General features: G+C 40.2%; 1 protein-coding gene across 2 annotated transcripts in view; it reads left to right on the top strand.

Moving 5' to 3' along the window:
* The window catches only part of sos2 (son of sevenless homolog 2 (Drosophila)), a 109352-nt gene that overhangs the window by 35960 nt on the left and 56593 nt on the right, over positions 1–16799 (top strand). For both annotated transcript variants that reach the window (XM_061969050.1, XM_061969051.1), the window contains exons 2-4: positions 11297–11422; positions 11481–11612; positions 11692–11856. In XM_061969050.1, coding sequence (XP_061825034.1) covers positions 11297–11422; positions 11481–11612; positions 11692–11856 — 423 coding nt within the window. The remainder of the gene's footprint in view (positions 1–11296; positions 11423–11480; positions 11613–11691; positions 11857–16799) is intronic.

Here is a 16799-nt window from a genome sequence, read left to right as displayed (position 1 = left end):
ATCCTAATTCCCTTCCAGCTTGTTGGCTAATGAAGTCCAGTGTTTCCCACACATTCATTTATTTGTGGCGGCCCGCCACGAAAGAATTACGTCCGCCACAAATGGATTTTTCGGCTTTTGACTCGCTCGACCGCTCATAAAAGCAATGTACCTTGTAGTTACAACTCCGGTGCAGTAGGTGGCAGTAGCCTACTATGCATTGTGACTCCGCCAATAGCACTTAATTCACCTGATGGGCCAGAAGAAGAAGAAGACGACGACGAAGGATCAAAATACGAGGGTAATATAGGTTATAGGTAGATAGGTTATAGCTGCATCGCTCGCGGCTCGTCATATATTTAACGTTAATCCGCGATTTCACCGAGCGTTTCACTGACGGTGAGCAGCCTGATGCTGCTTCATTAACACCGCCGCTGTTTGACTCGGGGGCCGGGGCAGACGCACGTAGTTTTCATACCGACGAGCTAACGTGTCCAGGTTATAACCCTGTTGTCAATAAACACACGTGGACTGAAGCTAAATTGTCCACAGTCCACTGCAGCATGTGAATGCAATGAAAAGAATAAAATCTGAGCCAACCAGCTGTTAAAATGTTGTCCAGGTTAATGTTTTGGCCATTAAAGGCCCTTCATTTCAAGATTTCAACTGTGATCGGGCTTTAAACAGGTGGCTGACCTGTTCAGATGGGTGTAACTGCTACTGGTCAAATAATGTGAAATAGCATTTAATTTTACATGTATGCAATGCCATTTAAATGTAATTATAGATAATAATAATAATAATAATAATAAATACTGTGTAGTGTTGTAAATAGTCAACGGGAAGGATTTTACTAAGATATAAGCCATGAGCACTACACAGCCAGAAAAAAACCTAGGCAGGACAAGTAAAAATATTGGGACAAGTAGATTTGAGAAGTCGGGCAAGTAGAAAAAAAGCTTAACGTTGAACCCTGCATGTGTTGAGCTGCTGCCGCTTAAGGTTAGACGGCACTGTACATAGAGCGGTTTTGCTCGTTAGTAATAAATTCTAATGTTGGATGTTCACTCCTTCACACAGATGAGTATAGAAAAATATTTTCAACGGCCGAAAAGGGCTCGACTTGGAGAGGAGGTAGGCCTACAGTCCGGACCACAGGTGCGACCTGTTCAGCAGCAGCAGGAGGAGGAGGAGGAGGTTGACTGACTGTGGCAGGACACCTCTGCCTCTGTTTCACTTCATGTTGCTGGTAAATAAAATGGTTGTAGTAGTAGGCTAAAGTTAAATTATTTAGTATTCACTAATTAAAGGGGCAGAGCTTTAAGAGACATTTTAGCTTTTATATTTTATAAGATATATTATTTGTAAGAACCACAATTAATAAATATATTTCAGTGAATAACTAATTGTTCAAATCTGTACATAAATATGTACATAAAGTGTTGTAATTATATTCCAACTCTGCGTTCTTCTTGGTCATCGCCGCTGCCGCCGCCACCCCCCGCCCCTCGACCACACCACCACAAATAGATGCCTGTCCTGTGGGAAACACTGAAGTCACATGTCCATCAAACGCATCAGCAGCCGCCGACTGCCTCGACGGCGGCGTGCTCGCGTGACCTCCCGAATATTCTGGACAGCGATGGCTTGTCTCTGTCAGTTGCCTCATTTACACTGTGAACCGCCATCTGCGCATTCCCCGCCTTTCCTTTGCAGGTGTCCAAAAGTATTTGGACACCTCGGCTTTGTCTTTGGGAATTGTCACATTACCCGCCTCCTTTTTTAACTGCACAACGAGGCCAGGCGGACACAGGCAGAGGCCAAAAGGTCAGGCCAGGCCAGGCTGCATGCATCCACCAGCAGAGTGTGATATCATTACTTTGTGCACTTGCATCACCAGTACAGTGTTTGTGTTGTCCCTTTGTCTCCATCCAAGTGGGATGTCAGTGCATGCTGTGTGGGTCTTACATGTGTGTGTTTTCATGTCTCTTCAGTGTGAGAGTTGATCTCTGCCCCCTGTGCTTCCCCAGACAGTCTGCTTGTAATGGCAGATGATGTCATCATGACATGAATCACAAAAAGTGACACATGCTCGGGTATAATAACAAGCACCACCCCCCCCCAGCCCTTGCACACACACACACACACACACACACACACACACACACACACACACACACACACACACACACACACACACACACACACACACACACACACACACTACCTGCAACATGAGCCTGATCCGCTGCCCAGAAGAGAATAATCAATTGAATTAGAAATGTTAAGCCAGTATTAACGCTGTCCAGGATACATGTTAACTCTGTCTTTTGTCTTCTTTGACCACCACTTTGCAAGACAAGAAAATAAATGTTGCCTTCCGTGACTTATTAATTTTTTTTTTTTAAAGTTTTTCGGATCAAAAATGTGTGCTTTGAATATTTGGAGAGTGCGTTTTTTTTTTGTTTTTTTTTCCGCTTTAGCAAGCATATTCTTTGTATTGCTGTTAACTTTCACTTGAGAAGGTTTCCCCCTGTGTCAGCATTTGACAAATAACCCCAAACCACACAAAAAAGTTAAAACACTGCAATACGTAAGACATTAAATCAAATGATTAAAGAGTCGTGCTGGATATTAATAATAATAATAATGGATTAGATTTATATTGTGCTTTTCTAGACACTCAAAGCGCTTCACAGAGAAGTGAGAACCCATCATTCATTCACACCATGTGGTGGTAAGCTGCTTTCGTAGCCACAGCTGCCCTAAGGTAGACTGACGGAAGCGTGGCCGACCACCACCTATCATTCATCATTTATTCACCAGTGTGAGCGGCACTGGGGGAAAGGGGGAAGTGTCCTACCCAAGGACATAACAGCAGCGATTTGGATAGTAAGAGGCGGGGAGCGAACTTGCAACCCTCAGGTTTCTGGCACGGCCGCTCTACCCACTACGCCATTTATATTTATATATATATATATATATATATATATATTAGGGATGTCCAATAATGGGGTTCTGGGTATTTGTTCTGTTGTGTCTATGTTGTGTTACGGTGCGGATGTTCTCCTGAAATGTGTTTGTCATTCTTGTTTGGTGTGGGTTCACAGTGTGGCGCATATTTGTAACAGTGTTAAAGTTGTTATACGGCCACCCTCAGTGTGACCTGTATGGCTGTTGATCAGGTATGCCTTGCATTCACTTATGTATGTATAAAAGCCGCTTATATTATGTGACTGGGCCGGCACGCTGTTTGTATGGAGGAAAAACGGACGTGACGACAGGTTGTAGAGGATGCTAAAGGCAGTGCCTTTAAGGCACGCCCCTAATATTGTTGTCCGGATGGAAATCGGGAGGTTGGTTGCCCCGGGAGATTTTCGGGAGGGCCACTAAAATTCGGGAGTCTCCCGGGAAAATCGGGAGGTTGAAACCGATACCGATAATTTCCGATATTACATTTTAAAGCATTTATCGGCCGATATTATCGGACATCTCTAACATATATATATATATATATATATATATATATATATATATATATATATATATATATATATATATATATATATATATATATATATATATATAGTACAGGCCAAACGTTTGGACACACCTTCTCCTCATTCAATGTGTTTTCTTTATTTTCATGACTATTTACATTGTAGATTGTCACTGAAGGCATCAAAACCATGAAGGAACTAGAGCTGCAGCTATCGAATATTTTAGTAATCGAGTATTCTATCGAATATCCCGATCGATTAATCGAGTAATGGAGTAAATCATATTTTTGCTTAATTAAGGTTTAATTATACATGTTAAGATGTGCCCTCAATTTGCGTTTGGCCTGATTGTCTTATTTCCTAAACGCCTGTTTTCATTATTGAAGGCTGACACGCACAGCTAAAATGCGTCCGTGGTTGATTGTGCCAATTTGTGTGTGCTCATAAAAACAGGTGCACTCACGGCCCTATGTGCTGTGTGGTGCGATCGCATAAACGAAGTTCTTGTCTCTCGTGCGTTTTTTATCATTTTATATGGTGCCGTTTAAACGTTGGGTTCTCCACGCAAATCCGCTGAGCTGTTTTCAACCCGCCAACAATACATAAACAATATAAAAAGACAAGTGGGTGCAAGTGCAAGCTATCCGAGTAGCAATGTGGTTGCATGACGTGAATAACTTTGCACGACTACTTTCGCGTGGTTACTAATGAAAGGCTAATTGAACACGACATCTCGGATAGCCTTGTTAGTTTTCAACATCTGCGGTCCTCTCCAAGGTTTCTCATAGTCATTCACATTGACATCCCCCTGGGTTGTGAGTTTTTCCTTGCCCTTATGTGGGCTCTGAACCGAGGATGCTGTTGTGGCTTGTGCAGCCCTTTGAGACACTTGTGATTTAGGGCTATATAAATAAACATTCATTGATTGATTGATAATTAGTGATGCATGGATGGTTATGGTTATAGTTTAAATTCATATGGAACAATTGCGTCAGGTATTTGATGAGAACGACTTTATATTGTCAATACAAGCTATTGAGTTTCATTCTTAACATATTCTGCTGGTGGTGTGCCTCTGGATTTTTTCAATGAAAAAAATGTGCCTTGGCTCAAAAAAGGTTGAAAAACACTGCCTTAAATGAATTAAATAAAACAAACAAACACATATTTGGCATGATTATATATTATTACAGTTTAAAAGACATGTTTTTTTTCTGTCAAAATTAGTTTAAAAAAATAAAGCATTTTCTTAAAGGGGAACATTATCACCAGACCTATGTAAGCGTCAATAAATACCTTGATGTTGCAGAAAAAAGACCATATATTTTTTTAACCGATTTCCGAACTCTAAATGGGTGAATTTTGGCGAATTAAACGCCTTTCTAATATTCGCTCTCGGAGCGATGACGTCACAACGTGACGTCACATCGGGAAGCAATCCGCCATTTTCTCAAACACCGAGTCAAATCAGCTCTGTTATTTTCCGTTTTTTCGACTGTTTTCCGTACCTTGGAGACATCATGCCTCGTCAGTGTGTTGTCGGAGGGTGTAACAACACGAACAGGGATGGATTCAAGTTGCACCAGTGGCCCAAAGATGCGAAAGTGGCAAGAAATTGGACGTTTGTTCCGCACACTTTACCGACGAAAGCTATGCTACGACAGAGATGGCAAGAATGTGTAGATATCCTGCGACACTCAAAGCAGATGCATTTCCAACGATAAAGTCAAAGAAATCTGCCGCCAGACCCCCATTGAATCTGCCGGAGTGTGTGAGCAATTCAGGGACAAAGGACCTCGGTTGCACGGTAAGCAATGGCGGCAGTTTGTTCCCGCAGACGAGCGAGCTAAACCCCCTATCGACCCTAGCTTCCCTGGCCTGCTGACATCAACTCCAAAACTGGACAAATCAGCTTTCAGGAAAAGAGAGCGGATGAGGGTATGTCTCCAGAATATATTAATTGATGAAAATTGGGCTGTCTGCACTCTCAAAGTGCATGTTGTTGCCAAATGTATTTCATATGCTGTAAACCTAGTTCATAGTTGTTAGTTTCCTTTAATGCCAAACAAACACATACCAATCGTTGGTTAGAAGGCGATCGCCGAATTCGTCCTCGCTTTCTCCCGTGTCGCTGGCTGTCGTGTCGTTTTCGCTTGCATACGGTTCAAACCGATATGGCTCAATAGCTTCAGTTTCTTCTTCAATTTCGTTTTCGCTACCTGCCTCCACACTACAACCATCCGTTTCAATACATTCGTAATCTGTTGAATCGCTTAAGCCGCTGAAATCCGAGTCTGAATCCGAGCTAATGTCGCTATAGCTTGCTGTTCTTTCCGCCATGTTTGTTTGTGTTGGCTTCACTATGTGACGTCACAGGAAAATGGACGGGTGGTTAAAATCAGGCACTTTGAAGCTTTTTTTAGGGATATTGCGTGATGGGTAAAATTTTGAAAAAAACTTCGAAAAATATAATAAGCCACTGGGAACTGATTTTTAATGGTTTTAACCCTTCTGAAATTGTGATAATGTTCCCCTTTAAGACACATTTTTTCCAGGCTTTTTTTTGGGCCACATGAAATGATGTGATGGGTCTGGAGTTTGTCACCTGTTTTACTGCAGTTTATCATTAACAAATAAAGCCTCCATGTCAGTTTTTTAGTTTTGATTCTTATGTGATTAACATTCAACATTTTCACTTTTTTATGCCTTCATAACATCTAATAAAAAAATGTTTCGTGTGTGGCCCTAATTATACTTCAAAATGTTCAAATAGGCCATATTTTATGCATTTTTTTGTAACAAGATTTGTTGCCCGGGGCCAGACTCTGGACACGCCTGTCTGGAAATGATCATAAATAATGATTCAAAATTTGTCTTTAAAGTTAATTATGCAGAAAAGCAAAATGTATGACCAAAACCTAATTACACATGACAAGCTCAAACCTCGTGTTTGTTCTTACAATTATTATTTTTTTATTGTATTTTAAGATGACGTGATGACAAGCAGGCATTTGTGCACCTCAGGAGGTCTCACTCTCTTTTTTTTTTTCCCCCCACTTGTCACAGTTTTTGCGTTTTGATACAGATAAGTTTCGTGCACACTTTCTTCCTGCGTACCACACTGTCGGCTGGCGGTGGTTTGACACGTGTTGCACGCGGACCTCTGAGGAGCAGGCCAACTATTCGCTGAATGCAATGCGAGGGAAACCCCCGTGGTTTTTGTGCCGTCGTGACTCACGACTCTCGGCGTCCTGTGGAATTTGGTCAAGTGCCGGCGTGCGTCTTATCTCATTTCCTCACTTCTGCTTTAAAAAGTGTATTTATATATATATGTGTATATATATATATATATATATATATATATATGTATGTATGTATGTATGTATGTATGTATGTATGTATGTATGTATGTATGTATATATATATATATATATATATATACATATATATATGTATATGTATATGTATGTATGTATATTAGGGGTGTAACGGTATGTATATTTGTATTGAACCGTTTCGGTACGGGGGGTTCGGTTCGGAGGTGTACCGAACGAGTTTCCACACGGACATATTAAGTAGCGTAACGCACGTTGTGTAAACAATGCACACCGAGGCACAACACACGGCGTGCTAGCAGCTAACGGGCTACGATAGACTGACCATACGTCCTCTTTTGCGGAGCTTTCCGGGCGGAGTTTCTTAAATGCCTCAAATGTCCGGCATTTTGAGTTACGGTTGCGTGTATTTTCAATGTACGTTCAGGGTTAAGAAGGGGTTAAAAACAAAACAAATTGTGCGCGCAGCAGCATTGGTGAGGGAGGGGCAGAGACAGAGAGAGAGCGAGAGAGTTATGATAAACGCGCATGCGTCGCCAGGCTCTGCTTTTTATCCATAGATTTATCACATTTAATTTTTTATTATCTATAGCAGGGGTGTCAAAAGTGTGCCCCGTAGGCCATTTGCGGCCCACAGCTAATGTTTTAAAGGCCCACGGCACATTCTAAAAATACTATTAAAATAAACAAAAACATAACAAAAGTGAAATAAAAAAGTTTAAAGGTTAAATGTAATTTAGAAAAAGTTGCAATGTTGACTAATAAAACAAAGCTGTTTTTTTTTTCCTTTCAAACTGTCATTGCTCAAAACATAATATTGAATCAAAATCAATGTTATAATGAATTATTGACCTATCCAAGGTTCCCATTACTTCAAATCAAATATTCCACTAAGAAAAATATTTTTGGTGGAAGATTTTGCAAATTTGGTAAATAAATAAATAACCGAAAAATGTATATTTTATTGTTTTCTTACTGTACCGAAAATGAACCGAACCGTGACCTCTAAACTGAGGTACGTACCGAACCAAAATTTTGTGTACCGTTACACCCCTAATATATATATATATATATATATATATATATATATATATATATATATATATATATATATATATATATATATATATATTAGGGCTACAACTAACGATTAATATGATAGTCGATTAATCTGTCGATTATTACTTCGATTAATCGATTAATAATCGGATAAAAGAGACAAACTACATTTCTATCCTTTCCAGTATTTTATTGGGGAAAAAACCAGCATACTGGCACCATACTTATTTTGATTATTGTTTCTCAGCTGTTTGTACATGTTGCAGTTTATAAATAAAGGTTTATTTAAAAATAAAATTGCCTCTGCGCATGCGCATAGCATAGATCCAACGAATGGATGACTAAATTAATCGCCAACTATTTTTATAATTGATTTTAATCGATTTAATGGATTAGTTGTTGCAGCCCTAGTGTGTATATATCTCATGTTTGTTTCCAAGTAGTGCTGTGTGCATCCAAATGATGTACACAAACATGAACCAGGCTAACTTGTTTCGAACATAGAAACTTGGTTGAAATGAATTGAAGTACACGACATAAGCGCGGCACTATTTGACATTCCTGTATTTCCTCGTTTATCACTTCTGTCTCAGCCAAGACTACTTGAAGCGGAGGGGACTTCCTGCACGGCGCCCGCGTCTCCACTCAGTCAGAGCGCAAGAATGCGCCACACCGATGACGTTGGTGTTGACCTTTTTAACTCTTTGCTCGCATTCCTTCCTGAGGAGCCTGTGTTTTCACTTTTTTTTCCTTTTCTGGGCTCTACTTTGGTTTTTACGCATGTTGTGTGCAGGCCTGTTTTGTGTCCACCTGCACGCATTCCTCAACTTTTTTTTTTTTGCTTTGAGAGGCTCTCAACCAACTGCATTCCTGCCAGAGGGCTCGGCTCCATTGACGGCAACTTTCTGTACCTCGCGCCTTCGGACAGCCACGCCCCCATCCCTCTCGCTTTCTGCACCATAGGCCACGCCCTTCTTTTTATGTGCCCAATTGCTGAGATTTAAATGATGCAGTAAATTAACACGTGTATTTCAGGTCAAACTAGGGTTGGGCAATACAGCTGAAAACTGCATCATGATACTGACATACAGTCGTGGTTAAAAGTTGACATACACTTGTAAAGAACATCATGTCATGGCTGTCTTCAGTTTCCAATCATTTCTACAACTCTTATTTTTTTGTGATAGAGTGATTGTAGCACATACTTGTTGGTCGCAAAAAACATTCATGAAGTTTGGTTCTTTTATGAATTTATTATGGGTCTACTACTATCTGCTGGGTCAAAAGTATACATACAGCAATGTTAATATTTGCTTACATGTCCCTTGGCAAGTTTCACTGCAATAAGGTGCTTTTGGTAGCCATCCGCAAGCTTCTGGCAAGCTTCTGGTTGAATTTTTGACCACTCCTCTTGACAAAATTGGTGGAGATCAGCTAAATGTGTTGGTTTTCTGACATGGACTTGTTTCTTCCGCATTGTCCACACGTTTAAGTCAGGACTTTGGGAAGGCCTTAATTCTAGCCTGATTTAACCATTCCTTTACCATTTTTGACGTGTGTTTGGGGTCATTGTCCTGACTGAACACCCAACTGCGCCCAAGACCCAATCCTGCGGGCTGATGATTCTTCAGGACAACCTAAAATCATCAGCCCGAAGGTTGGTTCTTGGGCGCAGTTGGGTCTCAAATTCAATTGAATAGACTGCAAATACAAGATACTTAACGTTCGAACTGGAAAACTTTATTCTTTGCAAATATTAGCTCTTTTGGAATTTGATGCCTGCAACATGTTTCAAAAAAGCTGGCACAAGTGGCAAAAAAGACTGAGAAAGTTGAGGAATGCTCAACAAACACTTATTTGGAACATCCCACAGGCGAACAGGCTAATTGGGAACAGGTGGGTGCCATGATTGGGTATAAAAGCAGCTTCCATGAAATGCTCAGTCATTCACAAACAAGGATGGGGCGAGGGTCACCACTTTGTGAACAAATGCGTGAGCAAATTGTCCAACAGTTTAAGAACAACATTTCTCAACGAGCTATTGCAAGGAATTTAGGGATTTCACCATCAACGGTCCGTAACATCATCAAAAAGTTCAGAGAATCTGGAGAAATCACTGCACGTAAGCGATGACATTACGGACCCTCGATCCCTCAGACGGTACTGCATCAAAAAGTGACATCAGTGTGTAAAGGATATCACCACATGGGCTCAGGAACACTTCAGTAAACCACTGTCAGTAACTACAGTTAGTCGCTACATCTGTAAGTGCAAGTTAAAACTCTACTATGCAAAGCGAAAGCCATTTATCAACAACACCCAGAAACGCCGCCGGCTTCGCTGGGCCCGAGCTCATCTATGATGGACTGATGCAAAGTGGAAAAGTGTTCTGTGGTCTGACGAGTCCACATTTCTAATTGTTTTTGGAAACTGTGGACGTCGTGTCCTCCGGACCAAAAAGGAAAAGAACCATCCGGATTGTTATAGGCGCAAAGTTCAAAAGCCAGCATCTGTGATGGTATGGGGGTGTATTAGTGCCCAAGGCATGGGTAACTTACACATCACCATTAATGCTGAAAGGTACATACACGTTTTAGAGCAACATTTGTTGCCATCCAAGCACTGTTATCATGGACGCCCCTGCTTATTTTAGCAAGACAATACCAAGCCACGTGTTACAACAGCGTGGCTTCATAGTAAAAGAGTGCTGGTACTAGACTGGCCTGCCTGTAGTCCAGACCTGTCTCCCATTGAAAATGTGTGGGGCAATATGAAGTCTAAAATACGACAACGGAGACTGTTGAACAACTTAAGCTGTACATCAAGCAAGAATGGGAAAGAATTCCACCTGAGAAGCTTAAAAAATGTGTCTCCTCAGTTCCCAAACGTTTACTGAGTGTTGTTAAAAGGAAAGGCCATGTAACACAGTGGTAAAAAAGCCCCTGTGCCAACTTTTTTGCAATGTGTCGCTGCCATTAAATTCTAAGTTCATGATTATTTGCAAAAAAAAAAACGAGTTTCTCAGTTGGAACATTAAATATCTTGTCTTTGCAGTCTATTCAATTGAATATAAGTTGAAAAGGATTTGCAAATTATTGTATTCTGTTTTTATTTACCATTTACACAACGTGCCAACTTTACTGGTTTTGGGTTTTGTAGTTTCCATCCCAGTGACATCTGTGATGGTGCACAGCTGTTATTAAAACCTGTTCAATCTTGCCGTCCTGACGTCTTTTAAACGTGACCTGATCCTAGGGGGGAGGGGGGTGGGGAGGGGCACGGCACCAGATGTTGATGATCGCATCTGACAAATGCCCCCATGACATCATCTTTGTGGTTCTAGAGGGGGGCGGGTTTGCATGTGGCACGCTCAAACCTGGCATAAGAAAAGTGACACTGACGTACTTGCTTTGGTCTGTTTAGGTACAGAAGCAGGTCCATCCGAACCTCCTGGCGAAGGAGGACGCCCTCCAGCACATCGAGGAGCTGATCCTGCAGCTGCTCAACATGCTGTGCGTAGCGCAGCCTCGCTCGGTGCAGGACGTGGAGGTAAACGCTCGCCCCTCTAGCAACGTGGCAGGAAAAACCTCTCCCCTTTTGTCCCCAGGAACGAGTGCAGAAGACTTTCCCCCATCCCATAGACAAGTGGGCGATTGCCGACGCTCAGTCGGCCATCGAGAAACGAAAGAGGCGGAACCCCTTACTTCTCCCCGTGGATAAGATACACCCGCTGCTTAAGGTTCGGAAGACGCCGCTCCATCGTCACCAAGCATCCCGAAATCATACACAACTTTGCCTCTTTGTCTTTTTCCCCGCAGGAAGTTCTGGGCTACAGAGTGGACTACCACGTGTCTTTGTACATTGTGGCCGTTCTGGAGTACATATCGGCGGACATTTTGAAACTGGCGGGCAACTACGTCGGCAACATTCGGCACTACGAGATCAGCCAGCAGGACATTAAAGTGTCCATGTGTGCAGACAAGGTGCAGCTTTTTAAAAAAAACAACAACACACGTTTTCACCCAGTGATCCTGTCCGGTTCAATTCAGGAAAGGAACAATCCTGATTATCTGCGACTTAACTCTTTAGATCAGTGGTTCTTAACCTTGTTAGAGGTACCGAACCCCACCAGTTTCATATGCACATTCACCGAACCCTTCTTTAGTGAAAAATAAAATGTTTTATTTTTTATTTTTTCAAATTCAAGACAGTTATATGTTTTTTTTACTAGTGCACAAAATGAACCGTGCATGAACATCACCTTGTTCAAAGAACAAAACCAACACAGTGCATGAACTCACAACAAATCACACACTTGCAAATCACATGGAAAATTAGAGGGAACATTGTTTGGGAGTATCCATAATACTTAGACTTAGACTTCCTTTTTATTGTCATTCAAATGTTAACTTTACAGAACAGATTTACACGATTGATTGATTTAATGAAATGTTTATTAGTAGTAGATTGCACAGTACAGTACCATACCCGCCAACTACTCCGGTTTTCCCGTAATTAGTACGGTTTTCATCAACCTATTCCGGGTTACGGTTGCAGTGATAAAAAATACGTTTTTTCATTAATTACATTTTTTTTTTTTTTTTTAAGTTTTATTCACGAAATCGCGTAACAACAATCACAATCGACACTGCTTCCCGTAACTTCCTATCGAGCCATTCCGAATGCCATGCGCGAGGCTATTTATAGCACCGCTGCCAAGCACGAGGCACCTGTTGCCATTGTTTCCAAACGAGTGAACGATCATGGAATCAGCCGGAGAAAAATCGCAAACGAGTCTTAAACCGAAAAGAAAACTGCAGTCATTCCGTGAAGAATATTCAAAAGCCTATCCGGGAATAATTATCCGTTCCAAAAAGGGTGAAAACTACGCGAATTGCACCTTGTGCAGACAAGATTTTTCGATCGGACACGGAGGAATTAGCGATGTAAAAGACCACGTTGGGACAAAAAAACACAAGTCTAATGCCGTTGCTAAATTTGGATTTTAGCCACAAAAAGGTAATGACACCAATGTTATCTATTGGAATTGTTTAGTACTGTTATACTGTTAAAAGTGTTTGTACTATTTATGCTTTCAAGTCCAAGTTGAAGAAATCTTGTTAAATGTTGACAGCATAACTACCAAAATACAGAAGTATGTCCTTAATATTTTTGCAGTGCTATTTCTGTTGAAAAGTTAAAATGATTACATTAGAGATGTGATGTGCCACTTTTCAAGTGTCTGATGGCTTAAATTAATTTTCATTAATTTTTCATATTTTGAATTCTTTTGAAAGGCTAACAAAAAAACTACATTTGAATTGTAATTCCATGCTATTGACAGGACTATTAATTTTAATGAAGTTAGTTTACCATGTTTACAGTATGATAATTGTGATAGAAATGTGAATTTTAGGCACAGAATATTTTTTACAATTGAACAAGGCAGTAGATTATACAAGCTTGGACAGAAAGTTAATGATGACACCAATTTTTTTTTTAATGGAATTGTTTAGTACTGTTTTACCATTTGTTTACTGTAAAAAGTGTTTATACTGTTTATACTTTCAATTAACAAATTGAAGTCTTGTGAAAGGTTGACAGGATAACTGGCATTAACTGTCAAAATAATTTCAAACTATTGAAGTTAGCTTACAGAATAAACATGTCAATCAACCCATATGATTTTTGCTATAATATTTTTGTTTTGAAAAGTCACTGTGACTGATAGAAAAGTGATGGTTTTAGCAACATTTTAACCTGTCTGAATGCAATCAATCATTTTGCGTCGGGGGGCGAAGCCCCCTGAACCCCCCACCAGGACTTTGTCCTGGACCTACCGGGGCCTGCGGCCCCTGGACCCTGGCTACTAAGTTTTTCTGATTTCAAAAGTTGGCAGGTATGCAGTACATATTCCGTACAATTGACCACTAAATTGTAACACCTAAATACGTTTTTCAACTAGTTTAATTAAGTCGGGGGTCCACGTTAATCAATTCATGAGTCTGGTGTGTCTTGACCGCTGCGGCGAAGGCTCTGCCGAACCCCTGAGGCCGAATCAACGAACCCCTTGGGTTCGATCGAACCCAGGTTAAGAACCACTGTTTTAGATTGTTTTAAAACTAGGGCTGGGCAATATAGCTGGAAACTGCATCACAATATCGATAAGTGTTTTATATTAGTATTTTTTTATGATCTATGGAAAATAAAGACCAGGAGAAAAATACATGTATTTAGAATGTAGGTCTTTGTTCATCAGAATCAGAATCAGAATAGTTTTTATCGCCATTGTTAGTTTAGTCTTTATTTGAAGGGACAATGGACAGAAACATTAAGCTCAAAGACAGATATGTTCTGTACCAGATTATAGCTAAATAGCTAATTTCCATCTGCAGTCCCTGGCTACCTAAATTAAAGGGATACAAAAATCATGCAATAAAATTATGACAATAAAATCATACTATAGCATGTAATCAAATTAAGTAAAGTCATAAAATGCCCTTTCATGGACACATACCGTATTTTTCGGACTATAAGTCGCAGTTTTTTTCATAGTTTGGCCGGGGGTGCGACTTATACTCAGGAGCGACTTATTTGTGAAATTATTAACACATTACCGTAAAATATCAAATAATATTATTTAGCTCATTCACGTAAGAGACTAGACCAGGGGTGTCAAACTCAAATACAGAGTGGGCCAAAATTTAAAACTGAACAAAGCCGCGGGCCAAGGTTGAACAAATTAACCTTTTAATAGGGACCCAAACAAGTTTTGCATTGAATATTGAACAAGCAAGGCTTATATAACTTTATAGTGACATGCAAAATCGAGTTTCAAATAATAATAATAATAATTCAAAAATATCAATGGCATATCAAATACAATTTAAATAAAAATTGAATGCCTCTTTTCTATTTGCCTTCTGAGGTAAATATCAACATTAACTTTTTCCACAGGCTAATAAATTAGAAAATAAAATAACAATGAATAAACCAACCTTTCAGGACTTTAAACTGCTCAGTTTGCAACACACTGATCTAATCTGATGTGCCCAAGCCAGATACCTGGCATCTTTTCTTGGATGCTAGTTCATTAATGTCGGGGCTCAGGCTTTGAGCTGAGGCAACCTTCATTATCGAACAAAGTTGTTCATCAGTCATTATACCTCGTAGTCCACCCGGACCACATTCTTGGGAGCGTGCTTTAAAAGCACTGCGTTTATCGTCCTCCACAAGCTGTCGTCCTGTCTGCTTTTCATCCATTCCAACAACGTGCCGGCCCGATCACAAAAATATGTGCGACTTCAGCACGCACACACACATACGTAAATGCAATGCATAGTTGGCCAACAGCGATACAGGTTACACTGACGGTGCCCGTATAAACAACTTTAACACTGTTAGAAATATGCGCCACACTGTGAATACACACCAAACAAGAATGACAAACACATTTCGGGAGCACATCCGCACCGTAACACAAAATAAACACAACAAAACAAATACCCAGAATCCCATGCAGCCCTAACTCTTCCGGGCTGCAATATACACCCCCCGCTACCACCAAACCCCCCACCAACCACACTTCATTTACATCATCACACAAAGACAATACATGCTCTTGTTCACATCTGTCGTCATTTGTAAAAACAACCATGATTTTAACACACCTCACAATTTACAACAAAAATGCTCTCGTGGATAAAAATAATACACATTACGTTGATGGGTCAAACATAGTGCCCACCTTAGTGAGCACGGGTTCACAAACTAGGAATTTTACTTGGCGCAATCGTGCAACATAAAACACATATAACACAGAATAGAATAACATGAGCTGTAACTGAGCTATCATATCTTGTTATTGTTCATGTGCCCGATGGCCTAGGGGGAAAAAACTGTTCAGGTGGCGGGAGGTGTGGGTCTGGATGGACTGTAGTCTCCTGCCTGAGGGGAGAGGGGAGAATAGTTTGTGTCCAGGGTGAGAGGAGTCAGCTGCATGCAACCAACCTTGGTTTCTTTCAACAAAGAATAAAAAGAAGATACTGAACTTTTTATAAAACGCATTTTTTTAATTGATATTTGTTACATGTCTTTGGCGGTATAATATATTGATATAATTTTATCACCCAGCCCTAAGAAAACTCGATTCCTGCTGGTCAGCGCCCTTGTGAAAATAATGGTAATATTGTCATCTGTTTCGTGGTCAAACTTTAACAGCGTGTAGAAATTTGCACACCTATAAAATATATTCATAAACAAACCTGCCTATTTTTTTTTTATAAATTACTAGGTGTGTAACGGTACACAAAAATTTTGGTTCGGTACGTACCTCGGTTTAGAGGTCACGGTTCGGTTCATTTTCTCTACAATAAGAAAACAACAAAATATACATTTTTGGGTTATTTATTTACCAAATTTGCAAAATCTTCCACCAAATATATTTTTCTTAGTGGAATATTTGATGTGAAGTAATGGGAACCTTGGATAGGTCAATAATTCATGAAAACATTGATTTTGATTCAATATTATGTTTTGAGCAATGACAGTTTTAAAGAAGAAAAACCAGCTTTGTTTTATTAGTCAACATTGCAACTTTTTCTAAATTACATTTCACCTGTAAGCTTTTTTTATTTCACTTTTGTTATGTTTTTGTTTATTTGAATAGTATTTTTAGAATGTGCCGTGGGCCTTTAAAACATTAGCTGCGGGCCACACTTTTGACACCCCTGCTATAGATAATAAAAAATGTAATGTGATAAGTCTATTGATAAAAAGCAGAGCCTGGCAACGCATGCGCGGTTATCATAACGCACAGTCAGCATCTCCGCTACAGTAAAGCAATAACGGTGATGACGTCACCGTCAGCGATGCGAGCGACACTTGCTAACTTGTCAGCCACTACTCCAAGAGAGTCCTTTTGAAC

This window comes from Nerophis lumbriciformis, linkage group LG08, assembly GCF_033978685.3.
Source record: "Nerophis lumbriciformis linkage group LG08, RoL_Nlum_v2.1, whole genome shotgun sequence".
In the NCBI taxonomy this organism is placed as follows: domain Eukaryota; kingdom Metazoa; phylum Chordata; class Actinopteri; order Syngnathiformes; family Syngnathidae; genus Nerophis; species Nerophis lumbriciformis.
This window is presented reverse-complemented; position numbering and strand designations above follow the sequence as displayed.